At 31.4% G+C, this 25,492-nt stretch overlaps 2 protein-coding genes across 4 annotated transcripts in view; one reads left to right on the forward strand and one right to left on the reverse strand.

Moving 5' to 3' along the window:
* Positions 1-25,492, forward strand: part of LOC119838718 (calmodulin-A-like) — a 133,785-nt gene extending 108,293 nt beyond the window's left edge. For 2 of the 3 annotated variants that reach the window (XM_038364802.1, XM_038364801.1), the window contains 7 exons: positions 14,731-14,815; positions 15,313-15,470; positions 19,026-19,059; positions 19,360-19,461; positions 20,789-20,924; positions 21,184-21,332; positions 21,841-25,492. In XM_038364802.1, the coding sequence (XP_038220730.1) occupies positions 14,731-14,815; positions 15,313-15,470; positions 19,026-19,059; positions 19,360-19,461; positions 20,789-20,924; positions 21,184-21,332; positions 21,841-21,872 (696 nt within the window). In that variant the 3' untranslated portion in view covers positions 21,873-25,492. Of the gene's footprint in view, positions 1-14,730; positions 14,816-15,312; positions 15,471-17,524; positions 18,032-19,025; positions 19,060-19,359; positions 19,462-20,788; positions 20,925-21,183; positions 21,333-21,840 lie in introns of those variants that run through there. The other variant, XM_038364803.1, reaches the window with a different exon arrangement.
* Positions 446-12,035, reverse strand: LOC119838719 (troponin C-like). The gene is made up of 6 exons (XM_038364805.1): positions 11,945-12,035; positions 11,837-11,867; positions 11,101-11,244; positions 4,527-4,643; positions 1,455-1,586; positions 446-571 (listed from the first exon to the last, which is right to left on the reverse strand). The coding sequence occupies exons 1-6, from the start codon at positions 11,945-11,947 to the stop codon at positions 543-545; spliced, it is 456 nt and encodes a 151-aa protein (XP_038220733.1). The 5' UTR covers positions 11,948-12,035; the 3' UTR covers positions 446-542.

Genomic DNA, 25,492 nt, shown 5'->3' on the forward strand with positions numbered 1-25,492 from the left:
CGAGGATATTTGCACATAAGAATGTATTCATTTCCAATAATAATACAGTTGTACGTGTTTGTTCCTCTTTCACGTAAAAACTATAGAAATTATTTTAATGATACTTGGCAGTGATGAAGCTTTTGGCCTTGTTATCGTCATCTACTAAAAAATTTATCACTTCATCAAACCTATAGAAACTGAGTGTTAGATCTTTTAAATACAATATTTTCTTTAAGGACAATTCAATAACGCTATGTTTTTTAAAAGTGTTATTTATATATCTTGGAGATAGTATAGGCCCATATTTATCCCCTGCCCTTAAAATATTTACAATAATAAAATGTATATACTGAAACTGATTCTCATTTCTTCAGTTTTTAATTTAAGTTATGATAATTAATGGAAAACGAAGCTTAATGTTTTGCAGTGAAGTTTTCATTTGACTATAATAGAAATAGCAGCAGTGAAAAAATTCCTGAACTTAAATGAAAGATTCTTTAAAAATGTATAAATAAAGTTTACTTAATTTTCAACGTCGACAATTTTTATTAGCCTGAAGTCTAGTCGCCAGTCATCATTTCCATGAATTCTGAAAAGAAAAGTATAAACGTAGGTACTGTCTTACTGCAGGCAATTAAATATACTTCAATGCTTGCTAATTACCTAATATAAATATTTATAAAAAATGTGATAAACTCATTTAATTTTCAGTAAATACCGTTTAAATCTTTAGAAGTGCAAAAACTTGTTATAAAATTTATACTCTTTTAATATAAATTTTGATTTATATAAAATATCCCCATTACAAACTTATAGAAGAAGCTGCTATACCAAAAAAAAATGCTATAGCTGTGAGATCAAGACAGATCGACAGTAAAAAAATCTCACTTAAAACGGTGTATCCATTTTACCTACACACACTCTTCTCTGGGTGGTTAAAAAGAACAATGCGATTCAACTAAGAATAGGATCGACTATTCTATGCACTTATACTTTACTATATATACTTTATGATACAAATTAAGAAATTACGTTTTATTTTTAACTTGACGTGATCAAGTGATATTAGTGCAATGCAATAAGGTTTTCTACATTTTATTCTTCTCTAAATTAATAGAAGCACCCAATAAAAGAATTCCACCAATATCTAGCCTATTAAATCGTATTTTTTCATTGATATTTGACACGAAGTTGACACAAAGGCCATTGACGTAGACATTCCTGTTCGTAGTTGAATCACACACTAAATAAAACATTCCCCTACTGAAAGAAACATCTTCATGAGATTTTTTTTTATTATTTTTAATTTTTTTAAAAGAATAGAAAAAATTCGATCACGGGGCGGGATTCGAACCCGCGTTTCTTGCCTAACCGTAGCAACGCCTAGCCTCTCCGCCACCCGTGATCCAACATCTTCATGATAACCTAACTTCCACTAAACTACGCTATCTAAAATCGCTAACAAAACCTACCATCAAAGTCAACAGTGCCAGATGCATCTGTGTCGATCTCAGCGATCATCTCGTTGAGTTGGTCTGGCGTGAGCTGGTCATCCAATGCAGCGAGGATCTCTCTGAGGCTCGATGTGGGGATGTAGCCATTACCTAAAAATGGTTTTGCATCATTAATTAGTTATACGGATTTAACCAACGCTCCCAAAAATAAACAGTTCTGTTTTTTTTGTCCTCAACATTATACACTTGACTGCCTCCTTGGCACAATGGTTAACGCGTGAGCGTAGAACCGAGGGGTACTGGGTTCGATTCCCGGTGGAGAGGCATAAAAGAACGTATCGGTCTGGCAGGACATAGAAGGTTTATCACCTACTTGTCCACAAAAAAAATCGATCAGTGAAAAAGATGTATATCATCTGTCCCAAACCCCAGTAGGACACGGGACACGGGACGGGTATATTCATACACTATTTATCGCTTCATTGATAGATTAACTTAACAGAATATATCCAGACGTTGTAAGCCGTCCTTCAAATAGCATATCATTCAAACAATATGACTGCTTTAAAAGCTGGTACGATATTTATTGAATCAACTATAATAAATGAATCAACCACACATATTTAAATATGTAAGCACTTAAATGCCTCTTTTATTTCATTTAATACATGTTTGAGGTTTTTAATAAATTTGTTTATATGCAACACCATTTTATTTGTTTATATATACGATTTAAACCTGTCAAATTGTCTCGAAACTGAGGAATCCACAAATACTCGTAAATACATGTAATTTGTAGTTAATGGTGGCGGCAGTAACTTCAGGCATTAGCACTAACTTTTCATATCAGTCGGTATAAGTTTTGACAGTTAAATGATTATTGCCTTGCGGTGCCACTTTTGGTATTATTGTCATCTGTATAAGATATACGTGAATGGTCCCTTAAATTATAAAAAAAAAAATTTTTCGAAGTTTCTTTCAGTAGTAAAAGGTTTATTAGTAACACAAGAACCTATATTTGACGATAAGAAAAAACAAACTAAGTATTAAAATCAAACCAACTATCAAATTTCTTCCTTCGACCCCTATTATGTCTTGTCTAATATTATAATTTCAAATATTATATAGAACATTATACACGGAAATTTATCTTCTTCTAAACTTTCTCGAAATTTTCTGTCTACAAAAAGGGTTACAATAATATAGGGGAAATATAAATTATCAAATGGACAACACTTTATAAACAAACATTTACAACATTTGATATCTTGATACAAAACAACCGGATTAATTCGCACGCTGTTTTATTTTAAAATTAATTTAACTAGAGCTGTAATTAATAATGGCCGATAAAACGTTGTCGGGAATTGATGTGCTGACAATGGAAATACAGTAATGGTATTCCCGATAAATATGTTCGCAGGGCACATTAGTGCTGAAATAGAATGCTAGATTTTCGCTCGCGTTGCGTAATACCTAAATATAAAATTGAATTTCCAATATTGAAACCGAGTTGTCGATCGGTTCGCATTATTGTTAGGCGCTTTTTGAATTTGTGATCTTGAGTTTTAGTTGCTATGCAACTTTCGAATCTTTAATATTAAGATTTTTATGCCAGTAGCCTTTTCCTAAGTAATTTTAGTTGTAGTGTTTGAATTTATGCTAATATTATAAGCTGAAGAGTTTGTTCGTTTAAATGCACTAATTTCAGGAATTCGTCCGATTTGAAAAATTCTTTCAGGGTTATATAACCCATTTATTGAGGAATGCTATAGGCTATATATGTACCTCAGGCGAAGCCGCGGCGGAGCGCTAGTTTAATGTAAGAGTTAAATAGTTTGTGATCGAATTTACACTAAAAGTAAGTTTTTAATATTACGTTTAACGTTGTTTTGTTTGCTGATATAACACCATTACTATACAAGAAAGTTTATTTTTATATTGCTTATAACATCTCTAATGAAAGACAAAAGCAACACTATGTATTTATCAATTTGAATCCCTGTCTCTGATTCTTAATTATTTATTTTAAATTCTACTCTACTTATATCACAATACTACACATACAAGTATTCATAAAACTCTTTCACAGTGGTAACCCACGCTGTTTTTGCTCAGTGCAAAACTGTGTCGATTAATCTGGGATTCACAAAGCTTGATTAAAATTCTTCACAATTCCGACCAGTCAAAGAATTGTTTTTGATTATAAGAAAAACATTTATTGCGAATAATTCTTATCTACATTTGTTTCTAGTTTTAAATAGAGCGTGTTCTAATAATTTTGCTCCCACGCGATTGTTAATATGAAATATAATAGCATTTTCATTTCAACCAGCCACTTCAGGCAATAATTTACTCGCGAGTTATATCTCTAAATCAAGTTTAAATTTTCAATAGCCAGAATAATGTTCAATATTTTCTCTTGGAAATGGTACTTTGTTATGAGTTTATAGATTTCATAGTAACCATATATTGGCTGGTAATTAAACTGTATTGTTTCATACATACTTTATTAATTACCTTGATGTACATAATATAATCACTAATTGCTGATTGTTTAAATATTGTTCGTTTGTTACAGCTCAATTTATAAATTTCTGCATTAAATGTTTCATTAAAATCCTTAAGCGATTCACTAGTGCCGTACAGAATTTTATAAATTTTTCAATAACATGTTCTACGTAATGACAGAAATAACTTCATGCCTGTAGCGGGATAGATAGGTCTGAAAAGTAAATAGTATTTGAGTAGTTTTTCGAAAAATTGTGTTACTGTTGTATTGGACCAATTTGTAAATTACAAAAACTTTTATAGTAACCTTTTCTAGCCATGTGTACTGCTTAGTGTGCGTTTTATTAAAATTGTTTTAGTTCAACTTATCAGAAAAAAGGACTTAAAATTGATGTGTTTGTATGGAATACTCCATAGAAGTTATTAAATCCTTATTTTATTCACGACGTCATACTCTTTCAAATATGATAAAAGGTAATTTTAATAAATTAATTTCAAACCACTCAAAACATCTAATAACAGTAAGTACTCCCTAGAAATATATTGCAATTCTTATTCCATGTTATAAAAGCAACAAACCCTCTTTGTCATACAGCCTGAAAGCCTCTTTAAGCTCCTTTTGTAAGGCTTCGTCGTCCTCGTCCAAGAAATGTGTGGCTACGCGGACAAATGAATCGAAGTTCAGCTTCCCTGATCCTGAAATGGATAAAAATAGATTTTTGGTAAATTATATAAAACAGCGTTTGAAAAGGAATAATTAATATTTTGTATACTTGGATAGTGTGTGAGTTGTTGTTATTGTTATTTGGTTTTACGGCTGAAACTGTGCGAATTGTGATCTATTTATCTATCAAATATTACATAATTTATCAAATACTATATTGCAATTGTCCTTAAAAGACCAGGCTAATTTCATCTAACCCATTCAATGCATACTGAAGAGAAGAAAGAAGGAAACATGCATCTTCGTCCCAACAATCCGATTAAAATTTATTCGCTAAAATAGAGCATAATATATATGTAACAGGCTGTGTGAGAGACGCCTTTATAGATTACGAGCGATGTCTTTTATTTGAGATAAAAATAATACACACTCATTATACATTATAATATTATCATTGTTATCAATGTATATAAAATAATAAACCTTTTTTAGATTTATATTTTGACAGTTTTAAATCAGCTGGTTTCAAAAACGAAGCAAGTACTCAATTCGATTATTTTATTACTCGATGACGGTGATGGTTTTTCTACCGTGAGTGTGGGTGTGGGTTCTGGGATTGACCTGATACTTTTTGTGTTTGATAGAAAGTTATTGTATAAATCAGCCCACCAATATTCTAAAATCGTCAAATTATGTCCATAGACCTCACGTATGTCGGTGGCGTGTTTTGTAGAAAATAATTATCTATTACAAATGCCTGTTATAACAAACCAAGTGTGACGTCACACGTCGCAATCTTACATAATATCCCCCAACAAAACATTACAATTATAAACTGCTTTGCATTCCCGCAATACTTCGAGGAGAGGTATTTATTATTCTCTGCTAGCTTTAATTTTGTGGAATCTCCGAGTACGAAATCTGGAATCTTAATTTATACAAATGCTGTCGTATACTACATAGTAATCAGGATTACATATGCAGTGCCATGTGCAAAGGGGGTTTCAGTTCTAACATTATATGTCGTGCGGTAAATAGGAGATCGTTTCTAAAGTGAGAAATGTATTTATATTATCATCTATATAATATTATTTTATTTGAGACTGCGACTGAGATCTGTTCGCCCGTGTTACGTATATAGGTACATATATCACGCGTAGTTGCAGCTTTCTGATGGTGGAAGATTTTTCGAAATCAGTCCAGTGGTTTTTGGATGAAAACGTTACAAACATACAAAAATAAAAAAGCTTCTTTATAATAACAGTGTGAATTAAATGTGTCAAATTTGAATGTCAATCAAAATACAATCTACATTATCATTTGATATTTATTATTATACATACATTAATAATATAAAGCGACGGAGTTTGTTTGAACACTAATCTCAGTAACTACTGGATCGATTTTAAAAATTCTTTCTTTTTATGTACGTGATTCGTGAGTACTAGGCTATGTACATGTACCACGGACGAAGACGGGGCGTTACGCTAGTTTTAAATAAACAATATTCAAAATTAATTTGACATCTCAAGCAAGCATTGCCGGTACACACTCCTAATAAACAATGCACAGAGTTTTCTATTATTTGGGGCGAACTCCGCACAACTGCGCCAAGTTTTGTTAAACTTTGTATGCAGGATTGGATGTGACAGAGATGCCTATTGTTATATCTCGGAGATATTAAATGGAGCATCAAGTTAATATACAATACTAGCTTGTACCGGATTCACTCATATTACTTAGAGTACATTATTTGCATAAAATGTAATAGGCCATTTTGTTCGGAATTCTCAAGACCTTCAACTTTGGTAGTTGAATCGGATGTGAAAATAAATATTAATTCTGCTTGAACATTATTATTCTGTATGATTAAAATCATGTGAAACGATCGCGGTGTCAATCGTTCCTCCGCCTATGAAAAAAATTACACGTAGAGACGTAAAATGGGATAAAATGTTTTAAGTCTTTTATATAATTTATTTTACGCGATAACGAACTTCGTTCCATTACTCATTTTCTGGTTACTGTACGCATATCCATAAGCTGGGTCAACTATGCCCAATGACTGTCACTTAGAATATACTGATGTAGATTGACTGGTGAAACAGATATCTATAATATAGAACACATTTAGTTTCTGTACCAAGCCTTCTATGACCTGGGTTACCTAAATTAGCCCAATGATTTTTTGGGCAACTTTTTAGGATATTACTAATAAAATCACAGACAATAAAAATAATCGTACATTGAACTTGAAATAAAACAGATAGGCTGAGTCTGTCAGAGATTCATCCTTGTATTGGTCAAATAAAGTGATAAATCTTATATCTTTAAACGAGCAATTCTTGTATATATATACATAATTGGAATCTCGGAATCGGCTGCAACGATTTTCATGAAATTTAGTATATAGGAGGTTTCGGGGGCGATAAATCGATCTACCTAGGAATCTTTTTAGAAAATGTCATATTCGTGTTTTATCGACTTAAACAAATAGGAGGCGTTTGAGTAATCCCAATTTATTATGACTCTTCCTGACATCTATTGGCGAATAATAATACTATTTTTTGGCGAATAATTAAGTTTTTAAAACACAATTTATAAAAAAAAAACAAAAAAAAAAAATACCGAGCAAAGCTCGGTCGTCCAGGTACTATTAGGAGAAATGGATGATATATAAAAAGCTTATGCCTGCCACGAACATTCGTAATATCTGTGAGGTGAACATGAGGTACAAAAATATAACGTCAGTTCGAAATTTTTATGCTTTACATGCACACCCGGCACACCCTTTTCCGTCATCAAAATTAATATTGAAATATTTCACGTGGACTTTACAGGTGTTCATTAAAAAGTTTAATTAAATGCCCTGAAATTTGTTAAAAGTTTTAAACAAAGGCATTATTTATAAACAGTTGTTAACAACGGTTATAATTACTTTAGATTTATCTCTTGGGCTTTTCAGTTAGAAATGAGAAAATAATGAAGAATAAGAATATTTCAGTCCCGATTGTACTTCAGATATCTCGGTACATCCATGTAGAAAATATTAATTTAGTTCCTTATTTACATGATTACTTTTTTTCTTAGAAATAGGCAAATGTTTGATCGTAATCACACCTGATGTAAGCAAAAATGTGGAATAAGATGGCCTAACATCATTTGTAAATCATGCATACATTTAAAACTATAAGATACTAGCAGCGCCGAGCGGTTTCACCCGGGTAAGTCCGTATACTGAAGGAATATCGGGACAAAAAGTTTAAAGAGCCTATATGTTATTCCAGTTATCCAGCTCTCTACGTACCAAATTTCATTGCAATCGGTTCAGTAGTTTTTGCGTGAAAGAGCAACAAACACACACAGATCCTTACAAACTTTCGCATTTATAATATTAGTAGGATTTTTGCAATATTTAGATAAGAAGTAACAATTCTTTTTTGTGAGTTTGCCATCACGTATAACGGCAACTTTTTCTATTATTTATTATTTAATAAATGGAATGGCATTTAATGCAATATAATATACGATTTAAAATTCAAATTAATATAACATTCAATTTTGTTGTAAAATTTTAAATTTAAGTTGACCATTGAAACTATAATTCTGAGTTATATTAATATTGTAATCTCGTGCGCATATACACAGCACTAAGGGATCACATACATACATATAGGGTGAAATAATTTTTGAAATCGGTCCAACAGATCCTGAGATTAATAATGCGTTCAAACCAATACAAGTCTTCTGCTATATTATTAGAAGATATAGAATATAGTATAATAATAGAATATAGTATAGAATTACCTATTCCAGTTCCTTCGCAATCAAATACTTGTATCTTTTAAGCGGATAATTTCACCCGTCTAGCTAGACTATCTTTTATTTGAGAAAAAGTTAAGATTCCTCCAACCATAATGACACCGGATTACATTCTCATAAACGGCCGGGTTTCGAGACAATATAAAAGATGGTCTTTTTGAACGAATGGTTTATAATTTTCACATACTTATTTCGATGCTTATCAAATGATGTATGGTACTTTTATATTAAACAAGCTGTTCGCCCCATCTTTCTCTGTGAAGTTAAAGCTTTCCAATGGTGAATAAATTGTTGAAATCGGTCTGCAGTTTTTATGTGAAAACGTTACAAATATACAAAAATAAAAAATACCCTATCTGTAATATGAAATGAATATTAATTAATATTATTTCCAATCTCTTTTTTACTGCGCTCTGGTGGAAACTGTATGCTGTGTATCTCAGATGACAATAATACTTCATTTAAAGTCAAAACTCTGCGTTTCATTCTCAATAACATCAGACATATCATCTATACATATCTATAGAAAAGTCATTTTTGTACATTAAAAAAGTTGAAAAAAAAAATAGCCAGTGTGTCAAAAGATAACTAACAGAACCCATTTCCATCATTTTTGAAATTTTTGTCTGTTTGTTTGTGCGCACATCACGTAAAATCTACGAATTAAATGCAGACAATGTAGGAATATCAAATTAATAACAATATATGATTAATTTGATATTCCTACGGGATACGGACTTACGCGGGTGAAACCGCGGGGCGCAGCTAGTTATAAATATTTGCTAAAAATCGTAAGAAGAATTGAAATATACATAAATATATCGGCGGTCAAACGTCTGCCTATTAAAATATAAAAAAAAGATACACATTTCTTTCTTATGTGTGCATTTAAAGAGTTAAAAAAAAACGTGTGTGTGCAATTCACACACGATAGAAGTGAAACTTCAGTAAATCGACAAAAGAATGAGATGAATATTTATAAAATATAAAATACTATGTATATTTCTGTCTCATTCTTCGCCGGCTTCATTCTACACATTTTTGTATTTGTGTCTCTTACCTGTCGTGTTTTCCGTTGCATCAGGTTTGAAATCACAACGATTCTAAAGAAGTTTCACTTCAATAAATACACAGTACAGCTTCTTTGGCTATTTCTAACGGATAATCAATTCACAGTGAACCCATTAGTTCCAAGCAAGTTTCATCATGGTACAATACTTATTTAAACTGATTTTTACGAGGCGTCAATCCGAAGACAGTTTCAGTTCAAAGGTGCTTTGAAGTTTTACAAGATAACGCGAAGATTAAATTCCACGTTACGACAACTTTGCGACGTTGGTGAAAATTATTAGTTTTAAAACTCGGCAAACTGGATTTTAAAAAGTCCCGCATGATATAAAACTGTGAGATGTTTTTAATTAGACTTAGATACAACTTGTATACGAGTGTAGGGATAATATTGAAATTTTTTTTTTTCAAAAATTTAATTAACGGGCTATTAAACAATATTAATGTCAGTGTGAAGTTATTAATAAAAATGTTCCTATGCGGTATGTAAGAAAGAATAAAAGTTTACGTTCTTTATATATTTCACTAGCGGTCCGCCCCGGCTTCGCCTGTGGTACATATAATAAAGCCTTCCTCAAATAGAACAAATTTTTTGAAAGAATAGAAAAAAATTGCTACGGTTAGGCAAGAAACACGGGTTCGAATCCCGCCCCGTGATTGAATTTTTCTATTCTTCAAAAAATTTCTCATTTATAAAAGCACTTCAATGCTATAAAACTAAAAATTAAAAATAGAACAAGTCAAAATATTATTATGTGAAGAAAAACAATCACATCATACGTTTTATAGATTTTATATTCCCGTATTTATTTTAGTTTTATAGTGAGTATCGCACCGCAACACGTTTATTAATTCGTTAAAAAATATATTCATAAAGTATCCTAATAGCCATGTTGATACGCGCTAACGCGTGAGCCAAGTACCTGGTAAGCTTTTATTTCCAGTGAATAAAATCAGAATCATAGAAGTAAGATATCCAACATCAGTAATAGTGATACAGGACTACACTTTCAATTTAATTCATTTATGTTTATACTAATAATATAAAGAGATGAGATATGTATGTATGTATAAAATGTTAAATAAATAAATAAATAGGTTTTATCTGTTCATACAATGTTAAAACAATAATAGATAAATAAACACTTTATTGTACAATGCACAAAAAAAAATTTAAAACCAATTATTAATTCTTGTGCTACCTCGCGGCCTTATTGTTTACAAGCGATTTCTTCCAGGCAACCTTGGGATATAGGAAATATAAATTTGAAAAAGCAGAAACTGCATAAATACAAACAAAGAAGTGTACACATACATATATATCAAAGATTAGCGGTAAGGCATAAGCGTGGGTAAGGTAAATATATAGCCTATAACCTTCCTCAATAACTGGACAACACTGAAAGAATTTTTCAAATCGAAGCACTAGGTCCTGAGATTAGCGTGTTCAAGCAAACAAACTCTTTAGCTTTCTAATAGGAGTATAGACCGAATGTTAGTCATGGGATTTTTTTTTCTATTCTTCCAAAAAAAATCCCATTTTTAAAAGCATTTTTCACAAATTAAATTGAATGTTAGTCATTCAACAATTATATTTACCGTCAACATCTTCATTATCAAGCATCTGGTCCAGCTCATTATCATCAAAGCTGTGGACCATGGTGTTGAGGATCGTCCGTACTTTTTCCTTCTCAATTTTTCCCTGCTTACTGGAGTCGAACATACTGAATGCACGCCGCAGCACTTAAAATAAAAAATATCGGATTTTGATTTCAGTTTGATAAAATTATTTTTCTATTTTTAAGAAATAAACGAAACGAATTAAATTATTTATTTTATTTTTAACGGATTAAAAAACAAGTAACAATTTCAAAATGTGTTCGCGTAATAAAAAACACAAAGATAAACATTTTTTTTATTTTTATCATACAAATTAAATATATAGCATTTATTTGCAAGATACAATACCTTAGTATCATTTTAAAATTAAAAAGGTTATTCAATTTAAATTATTAAATATTTAGTAATACTATCATAATGCTTCAAATTAACAATGGCACGGAATATTGAGGTTTCGTGCTGGCAAGCGCCCCGTAAAATGACTCTTGGTACATAAATAATATGTTAATAGCTCCCACCCCTGCGGTCTAGCGATTTGCCTCCGTTTAACCGTTTTTTTAGCTGCCATGATACGACATTTCCATTTCAGAGTTTTGTTGTTTTAATTATAAGTTTCCCTGCATGACATTTAAAATAATTAAAAATTTAATTACGTTTATTAATCTCAGAGTATTAGCGTATTAGTATCGTATAAAAAACAAATATATAATCTTACTGGTTATTTGTTCGTCGTCTATTTGATTATTCTGTAACATGAAATACATAATAAAACATAATAAAAACTATTTTAAAACACTGGAATAATAAAAGAAAACAACCGCACCATTTTAAAATTCGAATGTTATCACTAAAAAAGTTTTAGGAAAGACTGACAGGAAAAAGCGCGGGTTGTCAAACTGCGCGCGCACCCCGACACCAACTGGATCACGGAGCAGTTTACAAGAAATCGAAACCTGTGAAGAATGTTTGGAAATACGGAATGTACACAATAAACGTCTACTTTTATTGCCCCGAATCTAAATCCAGACCAACACACATGCTTGAAGCGACGGCCTAGAGATAATTAAATTTTATGACTGCAATAAAATATAATGTCATAATTATTAACTATACAAACTTAAAACTCCCAGAAACCACTCGTGTGTTTGATTGATATATTAGAAAAGACAATAACCACGAATTTATTTAGGTATACTGTTTTCATCACATTTCTAAACTCATAAAAAGAATTATAAACCATAAAATTAATTTAAAAATATATATATTTTTAGTCCAGGCTGACTGTAGCAGCATAGCTTCTAAATTGTTTTATGTTATAAGCCAAATGCGTATTAAGAACAAAAAAAAGTTTTCATTAATCTGTCATCCGAGTATTTGTTTCTACAAAGATATGTGGTAAAAACTAGTTCTAACTGGGTTTCTAACGGGTAAAAACTAGTTCTAACCGGGTTTTAACTATAACATATACTTTACTACTTTCGAACCCAGCTCACGTCTTGCGCTAAAAATCAGATAGGTCAGCAGGTTAAACATTTTGTAAGATCAATAAACGACTTGCCTGTTCCTTAAGGCAGTATATTATAACTTAGTTTAGTAGTGGGTGTGATTTCAATTTGTTATTCCAATACGTTTATATTTAATATTATTATATTCTTTAACTTCTGTATTATTTTGTCGTCTATTGACAGGGGGCCATTTTGAGAATCCCCTTTAACTACATGTGACAAAACACTTCTATTTTTTTACATGGACTTGTGAAAAAAAAAATTTAGATCCATTTGTATATACCTAATTTCATTTACAACAGTATTAAAGAGGGTTTACTGAAGAATTATTTTTTTATATTGTTATTTTATTTGACGGATATTATACATTTTTATAATTACCACTATAAGTGAGCAACCATTTACAATTTTACCAAGCAAAAATATATACTACCTAGTTGCATCATTAATAATTGTATACAACACATCAGTCGCCTTCTAGAACAATCATAATCCCCATTACTCACTGACACAGCGAATTAAATGAACCTCGACCAAATGTCACGTCTACGCTTGCATTAATTAAACGACTTACAAGTTTGAAGCGCTTAAAGTGCTGCCTGTTATGAGATTAGATGTTTCGGTTCCGCAGATTTCGACAGTGATGTGTGTGGACTAAACTTTATAGAGATGTAGTTAAACATAATGAAGATTATAAAGCAATTTGCTGGGGTATATTTTGTTTATTTAAACACTTGATAAAGAATTTCAGTTTTTGGATAGAAATAGAGTTTTTGAAAAGAAACGAAACCTTTTATGAAAGTAAATGATACATAAGATTTTTTTATTTCTTTATTGCATAACGTTATTTATTGAATAAATAAAAAGTTGTGCTGGCATCGTCTGCACGAACATATCGAATAAATAAGGAAAATGCAACGAATTGTTCCACAAAAATTATTGTATTTCCGATAGTCGGTAAATAAGTAGAGGCCGGTAGCGTACTGCCTTACTTCATTAAAAAAAAAGAAAAAAGAAGTCGATAAGTCATTTATTTATTAAACCAACAGTATATTAACGTCAACTAACGCTTACTAATTATACATACATTTGAAATGTTAATAAAAACTTACAAAAATATATAGAAAAACTTATAAAAGAACCGTATCTGGTATCGTTGACCATAATGAATGCTATCTATACATTAGAAGCAGGACTGCCCTCACTCACGATATTTTAATTAAAATACAGTCTACATCGCATGCCTCATTTTATAACGAAAGTTCAACATAAAATCATGTTGTTCTCATAAAACGTCCACCGCAAATCAAGTACGTACAATAAACTGTTTCATAAAATAAAAAATAAAAAAGAAACGGACGCCAAAACAAAGTCACATCTGGCGTCGTGATTTTTACAGCATGTTATAGCTGATTTCAAAGAGGCTTTACTGCTTTTTAACCAGTCACTAAACCAGCTATTCGTACGGGATTTAATGAGTTGTATGAGCCAAAATAATCAAATGTAGGAAAATAGGCTAAACCGCGAAGTGTTGGCGGTAAAATCAGCAATTTTAATTCACGTGTATTTTGAAGAAATTAAAAAACGTACATTGTCGATATTCTTTATAACATAGTGTTATATTATCTGTGCTTTATGCTTGTGTTTATACTAAATCGATGTTTACTGTACCACAGATAACATAATACTATAACTGTACCTACTATTTTTGTAGTAGTAGCTGTCATTAATAAACGCAGTTAGGAAAAAGAATAAAACATATTGTTTAGACATATCTAGAGGTAAACGAGTCACTTTTCATTGATGATAACGCGAGTGAAGCAATGAGCTATGAAATAAAACTTCAACCTTTATGTTATTTCATTGTTTCATTTGGGTCATTATATCATGTATACAGTAAAAACCCAATTATTTATGTTTTATTGTTATCCACGGATTTACTCACATGGTACCCGGGTAAAAAGCCTACATACTAATCCAGACTATAATCGATCTATGTACCACATTTCATACAGATGGAATAAGCTGTTTCCGCGTAAAACACAAACATCCACACATCCACCCATACTTTCGTGTTTATAACTTTTGTGGGTTTATATTCCAGGCCAGAAACAAGCCAGCTGATGGCGGTGGTCATGTCAATCAGAAGAATGTCGCTGGACAAAAATCGACAGCTCCGTGTCAAAAAGGTATGTGTTAAGTCCCTTGTCCCATAGTGGGGTATGGGCCTGCTGATATACACGTCTGTTTCACTGATAGATTTTCTTTATAAGCAAGTAGGTGGTCAGCCTTCTGTGTTCTGCCAAACGGAACCATTTTTTGTGTCCCCGTTTGGAATTTAATCTAGGACCTCTCGGTTCTACGCTCACGCGTTAACCACTGTACCAAGAAGGCGGTCATGTCCAAAATGTGCATCAGTTTTATCACATATAACATAATATATGCTATGTGTTTTATTTATAATTCTAAATCCTTTTGATATCGAAATATTTGTAGCTGTATATATTAAAGGAGCTTTTAAATCTTTTAAAAGCTTTTTTCATTTTTTAATTAATTTACAAAAAATCCTTTTGCGTTTTATATACTTAACTTAACTTAACTTAAAAAGGTTATTTTATATATCCTGTAAATGCGTTTGCTATTTTAAAAGTTTGAAATAACATCACCCTTCCGTTTCCTACAAAAGGTGGACCAAAAACACCCGTCAAGCCTTCAGCACAGAAGGGGTCGGTTAAAACAGCACCCCCGAAGCAGGCAGCCGCGGCGGCTGTCAAAACCCCCCAGGGAAAAAAGAAGAAGGGGCACAAACATCAGCAGTACGAACTCATTGTTACAATTAACTTGGTAAGACGCTCTTATGTATCACTATTCATACTACAATCCTACTAATCCTACTAATATTATAAATGCGAAAGTTTGTAAGGATGTGTGTGCGTTTGTTGCTCTTTCACGCAAAAACTACTGAACCGATTTTATTTGTAAAAGACATTATCTTGGACCGCAATCAACATTTTCTTAACCTAAACAATTTCGATGTGACGGAGTAATTTATTATAAATTATTTAAACTTATAAGGATACATTATATAACACTGAAAGGTGCTAGAAGTAATAAAATATATAAGCAAATAACAGGACATTTAAGAAAAGTTTAAAACAAGTTTCCTCAGCGATTCCCGTTTAAAATAAGTACTTTGTGCGATATGCGACTGCGAATACGAAAGTGGAACTTTCTACCGTTCCTAGTTCGACTAACACTTGACCCATTTTGATATTTCGATACGAGAATTTAAATAAAACATATAAAGATTACGTACGTAATGTTAAATATGTATTAGTTATTAGTATTATGGGAATATCGGTATAAAAAGTTGCCTATATGTTATTCCAGTCGTCCAGCTATCTACGTAGCAAATTTCATTGCAATCGGTTCACACACAAACATACACACATCCTTACAAACTTTCGCATTTATAATGTTAGTAGGAAGGATAGGATTGTGAATTGTCTAATTCACCTCAATGGGTTCTAATGACGTTATATGTTCGTTGAGGCAAGAAAACCGTTGCGACATAATCCCTTGATTTTTAATAAAATACCTGCACCAATCAATACTCTGCGTAATTTTTTGCGAAATAATATATATAAGCCAGCAGTTATTAAGTAAATGTGTAAATAGGTCCTTTGAAAAGTTCTTCAAATAAGACGGCGCAATCACGTTTAATAGATAAACGGAACACAGAACTATTCTAATAGATTTTACATTTATAGCTCGGTTATTTATAAATACGTTATAACATTAAGTGATCTCTATAAATAGATCACACATTTCTTTAACTTGATAAATAGTATGTATATGTATGTAAATATGATAGATAAAAGGTGTTATTTAACAGTACACTTTTGAAATAAGTGACAGGCATAATAAACTGTTCACGTCAAAAATACTACGTCAATTTTCAGTATCCCTGATTAGAAGAGATAGATTCTTAGTATCACAGAAGATATTAATTGACTTGACTCTCGCTCCAGCGAGTCTCTAGACAAGGTGTGACCATGTGGACGGTTTCTTTAATCACTCAATTTTATGGCTCTGCTTTTATTAGCTAGCGAAGTATTTATGGAGTCCTCTTAAGATATTGTTTCTTTATAAACACATCCGAGAGTTGGTGTATTATTTATCTTATTATGTTAGATTGAAAGTTCAGAATTTGATTAAACGCTTCCATTCGTTTCTATGCAATTATTAAAATGCATAAAATTCGAAAATGGAAATTGATGGATCAAATAGTGAATGTTGAATCTTATGTTGTACTAGATAACAAATTATTTATTGATCCGTTCGAAGCTCTTCGTGTTTTGTTGATGTATCTGTTATTTCCCGCCAAAAGTATTTTGTCCCAAATCATCGTCTTGTGCCAAGATTTCGAAGATATTTGTGTGTTCCACAATGACCGAAAAAATATATTGTATGAGAATTGTTATAATTAACTTTGATGAAATTTATATCTGACTTTATTAGGAGCTACACTTTGTTGCTTTTAAATAAATCTAGTTCCTAACCCGCGGCTTTACTCATATTGCATCCGTATCAAAAGTGCATCCGTCCTTTCTCACAGTTCGTCTTCATCAACTTTGGCAATTATAACATTTTCACTAATAACTAAATTTCACATAAATCCACCACTGAATTTATCAATTGTGTAAATACTGTTTCCAGATTATGTGGACTATTATAATAATAGTTAATAGTATCGATTGAAGCCATAACATAATCAATAGATAATAGAACTAAGTTTCAGAAAAAATACGTAAATTTTGTACCCATTATATCACGCCCAGTGTTGTCATTATAGCGCAAAAATCTAATTTAAATATAGAATCTACTTATAACTGAGCTGTCATTGTAGATACGCGCGTGTCACTAGCGCACTTTAATGGCCGATATTAAAAAGTAATCATTAAAAGTAAACTGTCAAACGAAAGTGCTCTTCATATAAGTGGCGGGAAAATAATTATGAAGCGAAACTGAATTTAAAAGTGCCTTTCGGTGCAGAGAAGTAATTAAAAACTCAACAAAGCGTAAAATTGTGAAAAGCTGTTCTCGATTTGCTGACATTTGGAAACATGTTCGCGTTTTTTTGTCGCACGTTTGAATTTGGAATGGAAATAAAAAGCATATCTGTTGCAATATAGGCAAAGGAAAGATCTAAACAGCCAAGTTTCTAGTGGATATTGGAAAAAGTTTTCTCGATATAAGTTTGGAGCCGGTAAAAATTGTTGAGTCGAATAACTGTTCAACTATTGGTATTCACTTAAAATATGGCGAAGAGAGATGAGATTTATACTAAAGAATACAGGAGGATACGCCGATTAACGTCTGATTTTGCTACAAGACAATTTTCCGTACGTTTTCTGTATTTTTTTTATAATAATATAACAAATAAACATACATTATTATTATTATTTTTAATTTAGAGCGGAGTGAATTATATATGGATATAGATAGATAACATTTTGTTTTCGTGTTTATCCGTATTACAAATAGCACAGATTCATGCCAAATCAAATGTCATTTGACTCATCGTTTTCCCGCCCAATGCTATAATTATCTTTAATTGCCAATGAGTTTGTATAATTTTGATGGCCGTTTAATTAAATATATTTTAAAATGTCTAAATTACCTTAATTGACTTCAAATAATTAAACATTATTATTTTAAAGTAAACAATATAGTGCACTAGCTGCTGCTTTTAATATAAACTATGCTCAAATCCACCTCAGATCTCGATAACACATAAAAATTCATTAAAATCGATCCATCCCAGCCGTTAAGGGGGAGTTTAGTAACGAACACGCGCACTGAAAAAGTATATGTAAATAAAATTAATAAGTGAAAATCATATACCTATTGAATAAGGTATACGTTATACAAAATATGAACACCAGATTCCCAATACAGTTTTCGTTGTATTCCAGGAGTCTATGCCTTCCCGATATCTTATATATAAAATTCTCGTGTCACAAAGTTAGTCTCTATACTCCTCCGAAACGGCTTGACCGATTCCTCTGAAATTTGGTAAGCATATTGGGTAGGTCTGAGAATCGGCTAACATCTATTTTTTTCATACCACTAAACGATAAGAGTAAGGCAGAACAGCGTTTGCCGGGTGCAGCTAGTAGTAAATAAAGAGTTCAATATCTGAGTTGTAATAAAATTGTAACATGTCGACATATATGTACCAATATTTAGAGTTTATATGTTTTACGTCTTTTACATATTATTCTATTATTTTGTGTGCCAGCACTTTACTTTCTTACAATTCTTTTATGTATTGGCAATGTGGGATGATATATAAAATAAAACTAATAGACATTTTTATATTTTTTTATTTTTCAGTCAGAATATGGCCTTACAGAAGAACAAGTTGCAGGTAATTGAATGTTACATATTAATATATAAGTATTAACAGGAGAAAATTATAATAAATTTACATTTATTACCTACTCCCAAAAGTTTTTTTTTTTTTTGTATACAACAAACTGTCCTAGCGTAAATGAAAATTTAAAATAAGAAGCATCTACATCTTATAATATCTTTGACAATTTCTGTGCATATTGCACAAATTAAAAAAAAAAACAGTTTACGTTTAAATGTTGCCAGTGTCATGCTTCCTATAAAAAAAAGTTGTGTTAACTCTTAGAAATTAAAAACTGTTGTGTTAACTTTACAGAATTTAAAGAAGCGTTCATGTTATTCGACAAAGATGAAGATGGTACGATCACAATGGCCGAACTCGGTGTTGTCATGCGATCCTTGGGACAGAGACCTACAGGTATTACAATATATTAAAAAGATTTCTCATATTATAATGTATTGTTTATATACTGAAACTAATTAAGAATTTTATTTCAATCGTAAACTATTAAAGAAAATTTAATTATAAACTCGTTTTTCATCTCCTGTAACTCACTTAACTGGTTCAATTATTTATAAGTATAATGGAATACGAATGAAAACGTGAATAAATGAATACACAAATACGTTTCAATTTTCGACCAGCGATGAATGTCTTTCATGAATTTTTACTGCACCACGCGACCAGAGTAACTTGAGCTTAGGGTTGTCACTTGGGGCATAAAGATATCTTTATCGTCCCACAATTACGAATACGAAATATTACTGTATGAAACAAATATGAGAAAAGCCCCTCCCAATATCTTGCTAATATGTTTTTAAAATCAGAAAAAGTAAAATAGTGACAGCCCTATTTAACACCCCTTCATTTCGAGAGCTTACGATAGTCTGGGATTATGGGAAATAAAAACCGGATAAGCGAAGTAGAGCAGGCTTTAGACCGGTTGTTATTAAAATGAAAGAAAGAAAGAAAGAAAGAAATATAATACATATTTCTTGTATATTATCTCCTATACAAGCGTGCTAATATTGAAGCTTATTTTATTATATGCTAATTCTATGAAAGACCAAAGTAAAAACGTATTAAATTAATTAAAACATCATATTTTCATAAACAACATCCTAGATTTATATTTGTTTTACAGATGTATTATCCTTCGGAATCTTCCTGTTTACCAAATTCGTCTAAAACAATATAAAAGTACGGGGTTCTACATAAAATGGCCACTTAGAATTCATTGTGCGGCTAGCATTCACGCATTGTCCTAAACGAAATTATCTTGCCTACAGTTCTTTTCGGAATTAAATGCCTACTCTTCTGTGAATAGAGAATATTTGTGGTTAAAACAAGCGGATGTTCTATTTTAATTAATTAACGCTCAACATTATATTTATAACTTTATTTATTTATTTATTTTATACTTTATTGCACACAAACATTTACAAAAGAAAAGACATAGATGAAACAAAAACAAAAGAGACATTATGCACAAATGGCGGCCTTATCGCTAGGTAGCGATCTCTTCCAGACTACCATATAACATAAAAAGAGAGACATTTTGAAGAGGAGAACTTTTATGAGTTTCAGACCCAATCTTTTAAACATGTTATCATTCAATTATATAGTTATAAGAATACAAACCATGAAAACGCAAGATTGCTCTAAGAATAAGCCTGAAAACTATTTCATACCCACTTGCATTCTAATTTGCAATAATAATTTATATTGAAATATAAATTTCCAGAGACTGAATTACGAGATATGGTTAAAGAAGTGGACCAGGATGGTAACGGAACGATTGAATTCAATGAATTTCTGCAGATGATGTCCAAAAAGATGAGGGGGGCTGATGGTGAAGATGAGCTTAGAGAAGCCTTCAGGTACTCCGTCATACCAATATTACGTATTATTAATGAATATTTGAAAAACTTTACAGTATAGCATAAATCGCTACGGAACAGTCAAAGATGTGGGTTCAAAACTTGCCTTTTACTTTCAATTGTATTAAAAAAAAAAATCTTCTTAACATCAAAAATATCAGCAAAAACAACCTCCCTTGCTTTTGGGAACGTCGCTTAAAAAAGATCCTATTTCGTTCGTAAAACCTATGCCTATACAAATTGCTTTAAAACTTTCCAGAGTATTCGATAAGAACAACGATGGTCTGATATCGTCTGTGGAGCTGCGTCACGTGATGACCAACCTCGGGGAGCGGCTGAGTGAGGAAGAAGTGGACGACATGATTCGCGAAGCCGACTTGGACGGTGACGGCATGGTCAATTACGATGGTGGGTTATTTCGAATCTCATTATATAGGTCCATAAGGGTTTATTGGTAACAAGCTTCGGCCCGCGGCTTGGCACGCGTTATTTGGAGTAACTAAGATGTTATAATACATATGAACCTTCCTTCTTTGAATCACTCAATCATTGCAATCGTTGTGTAGTTTTAAAGGTTTAATTTATAGAATTTAATTTATAGAATTTTAATTATTAAGGCATTCATAGGGACAGCCAAAGAAATCGACTTTATTTTATAGTATGTAGTGAAGTGACTTACCTTTAAAATTGACTGTTTAGTAGTTGGTTTCTCTTTCGATTGCAGCGTTCACAAGTTTAAGTAGAAATTTGTTGAGAATGTTTTAAGCGATCACCTTTTTCTTTTAGAGCCCTAATAATTAAAAGAAAAGAAAAAGTTACACATACAAAGGTTATGTTGTTGGAAATGAGTATATTAGTAATATGAAATTTTAGGAAAAATAATGATTAAAGACATAAATTCTATGTGTTGTTACAGAATTTGTGACAATATTGACGTCGAAAAACTAGTATGCAGAGCACAAACCCAAGCGAGATCGTCCCCCGCCACCACGCTCGCACCCCCACAGGGAATTGACTGAGCTCGGGGGGAAAGAAACTCTTATATAGTTGCCTCGCAACGGACTTAGTGATGTGTTTTATAATGCTTTGCAGTGTGTTGATTGGTCGAAGTGGTTTCTACTGTACCAGGTTATGTTTTGTCAGCGAAGTGATGTTACGCGTGAGACGATATGAAACAATATTTTGGTAAGGGTGTTTCGCGGTGTGATTGACAATGATATGGATTTAAAACGACGACTGTTTATCCTCGTTATCTGTATTCAAACTCTGTTAAATACAATGCGTTATATTTCTGAAGATAAGTATATGATTTTGTTTGAAAAATAATCGCCTATCGATAAATAATAGCAAGCAATTCTTGTTATTAATAACAATAAATTTGCAGCGTATAATTTAAAAGGGGTATATTATTTCGTTATTATACGTCTTCAAGCTTCACAATTAATATATTTCTGTTTAAGGAGAGCGGCAACATTGTCTAGAAAATATTTTGACCAATCTGTAAAGTAGATGTGTGTTCGTATAAATGTAATGTACAATTGGTTCCAAAATTAGGATGCAGCAAAAAGCAGTCTATCCGTCTGCTAATTTTAAGCTGTACTTAATACTCAATTTTTGTATTACATTACAATCCAGAACGTTCTTTTTTATTTAAACATTGTTTTTCCTAACCTTTTACACATTTCAATTAAGCGTTGTTTTGTGAGTGGATGTGTTGATTCCTAAAACTATTAAAAATAGAATCAAATAGATATTATACGACTTACAACATATACCATTATCCATACCTACAGGAATTTTTTATCTGAAGTAAAAATAATGAAAGTAAGTCCTAATCGTATTCGTTTTTGTCTTGTTAATTGATTAATTCACACAAAATCTCGTGTTAAACTAGAACAATGATTGACTATATTAGGGTGATATTTCATGAGTTTGATTTAATAAAGAAGAGAAATGAAATTCCTCATAAAAGACAATGATATTTGCTGCCAATTGTACATCATAACTTGCTTGATCTGTGTGTACGCGATATAATAATACTATAGAAATAACAAAGTGTTCAAATATTTCGAAGATGAATTAAATATAAGCGTTATTGTAAAATCATTTACGGTTTCATAAGGTGTATAATTTACTATATGCTATGTCTACTTGTCTAGTTTTCGTTCCATTTATTTGCCATCTTGTATTCATTAAAATAAAACGCTTAACTATCATAGAGATCGTTGAATATTGGTTAAAAATGTAATGTGTTTTGACGTATAAATCTTTGAATTATACGTTGACTTTCCTGATTTTTTTTTTTGTTGTTTTCTATAGACTGTATGTACATAATATATCTATTAACTAAATGTCTATATGAGAGAGCTGCTTATAAAAATTACTTTTTAATTCCTTCATCGGTTTACATTCTTTATACTGTACTAAAATTACTCATATTTATTCTCTAATATATAATATCACACAAAGGTTTATTTTTGAATTCTGTATGTGAGCAAAAACAATAATTTACCATTATTAATGTTAAGTTTGCGAAGCGTTGCTGTAAAAAGCTAGTTTTCTAACAATTGTTACAAGTCTGGATTCAGGATACTTTACCATACCTAAATGTTTAACATAGCTAGCTGTAAATGACATGGTCTAGAATCTAGATAGTTGTAATCTATCCTGAACCCAGGTCCAGATATTAATGTTGAATGTAAAATATACATTTAGATAATGTCAAATGATGAATGATTTGTATACTTTACTTTTCTTGAAACCTATAAAATGTTTTAGAAAAAAAGCTTTTGTAAATCAAATTTAAAGAAAAAGTAGCGAACGTACATATTAGAAAATGTTAAAGTATTGAAGATATCTGAGCAATGTATTTAAGTACACTTGTACGTTTTATAAATACTTAAGACTACCAAAACGATATGTTATTAGTAGTATATTATTACTACTTACAAAGGTTACTTGCAGATTTCTACTTGGTATATTTTTTAACACGTTATTGATAAAAATTACCACAACACACTTTCAGTTTTCAAACGCAGAGACGTTAGAAATTAATAAAGAAAGTTAAATTCATATTTAGTATAAAAATTCAATACATCAATGAAAACCTGTATCATATTTCGTCAAAATCATTAATATTCTTACTCTATATGGAAATGTTTCAAGTCTATAACCACAATATTCTCTCTATCTTATTATTTATTTGAATTATAAACGACTTTAAGAAACGTCTAGTATACAAATTAATTGCTAATTTTTTAGCGAAATCATTTAATGAAGAAGTACTATAGCAATGTATAAATAATAACATAATTCAAATTTATAACCGAAAAAGTTGAAGTAGTTCATGGTTGTGTATTTTATTCATGAAGGAAAATTAGACGATCATGATATCGATGTTTTAAAAGGCGTTAAATGTGGTGTTGTATATTTTAATAATTCTGGGAAGATGAGACCTTTCAAATTTAACAATTCTATATCGTATTTCATACTGATTAGGGGAGATATTGCTGTGCTGTTTTTAATATGGTTGCCTATTGTTCATACTTGCTATAAGAGTACTGAATAGTACAAGGCAACGACAATGTTATATGCATAAAGATAATTTTAATTTGAGAACGTTTAATAATAAGCAGTTAGTAAGCAATAGAGCAGCCGCAACAACTGAAAAAACATTCAGAAAAAACAACATTTCTAAAAAGATAACCATACATTTTTAAGAGGTACCGTTGCTTCCCTAGAATTATATCAATATATATTTTGTATAATCCAACGATATTAAAGATTTTTAGTTAGTCTTCCATAATTGAAGGTTGACTGAAGAGGGGAGGTAAAAAGTTCATTAAGGTTTTAATGCGAAAGATTATATAGGTTTAGATTTAGTGCTGAGTGCAAGGCATTGATATAAAAAGCCCTAGATTTACAAACATGCAAATTCCTTAACCGTTAATGAGAAAAAATTATTAAACTAGATTTTACAAGTGATTAATGAAAGACTAGTCTTTCAACTGGCTGATTGTGAAGCTAGGGTTTGTTAATGAATGTTATAATAAGTAATTTTAACAATTTTACATGAAAAGGGTAACTTTATGAAGAGAGAATAATGTTATTCAAAATACAAATTAATAAATGGCATGTGTGACTCTTTGCTGTGTGTGTCAGAGAGAATTGTATCCTTTCAGACATCGTCACGCTTTATCTAACACATTTATAAGCACTGTTTTCATATTTGAGTCGAATATCCAGACACATTCAACTATATGTCACTTTAAAAATTATATGGTTGGAGTCGGACGGTGCAATCTGTCGTGTAGGCTTCAAGGTGACTTAATTTTAAGTCATTGTCACAAAATGCCCCGCGGTCACAGTGTGGAGCATTTTAATACTAAAACATTTAAAATAAGCACCACGTACTGAATAAAGAAAGAATAATTATGTACATAACGAACAAATCGAGTCCTCACTGTTATGGATAACATTTAAAAACAAAATCATTGATTGAATCCACCTTCGCCTTTGCCAAAAGTCGTGGAATAAAGTTTTGTGATGGGAACTACCTAAAAGAGCAA

The sequence above is a fragment of the Zerene cesonia genome, unplaced genomic scaffold (genome assembly GCF_012273895.1).
Source record: "Zerene cesonia ecotype Mississippi unplaced genomic scaffold, Zerene_cesonia_1.1 Zces_u004, whole genome shotgun sequence".
NCBI classification, from domain to species: domain Eukaryota; kingdom Metazoa; phylum Arthropoda; class Insecta; order Lepidoptera; family Pieridae; genus Zerene; species Zerene cesonia.

What these genes read in the sequence shown, in the direction of transcription:
- LOC119838719 (XM_038364805.1), bottom strand. An exon ending in TGATAATGAAGATGTTGACG is followed by an intron (nt 4,644 to 11,100) that starts GTAAATATAATT and finishes TATCCATTTCAG; the next exon opens with GATCAGGGAAGCTGAACTTC. An exon ending in TGGCACTGTTGACTTTGATG is followed by an intron (nt 572 to 1,454) that starts GTAGGTTTTGTT and finishes TTTTCTTTTCAG; the next exon opens with AATTCATGGAAATGATGACT.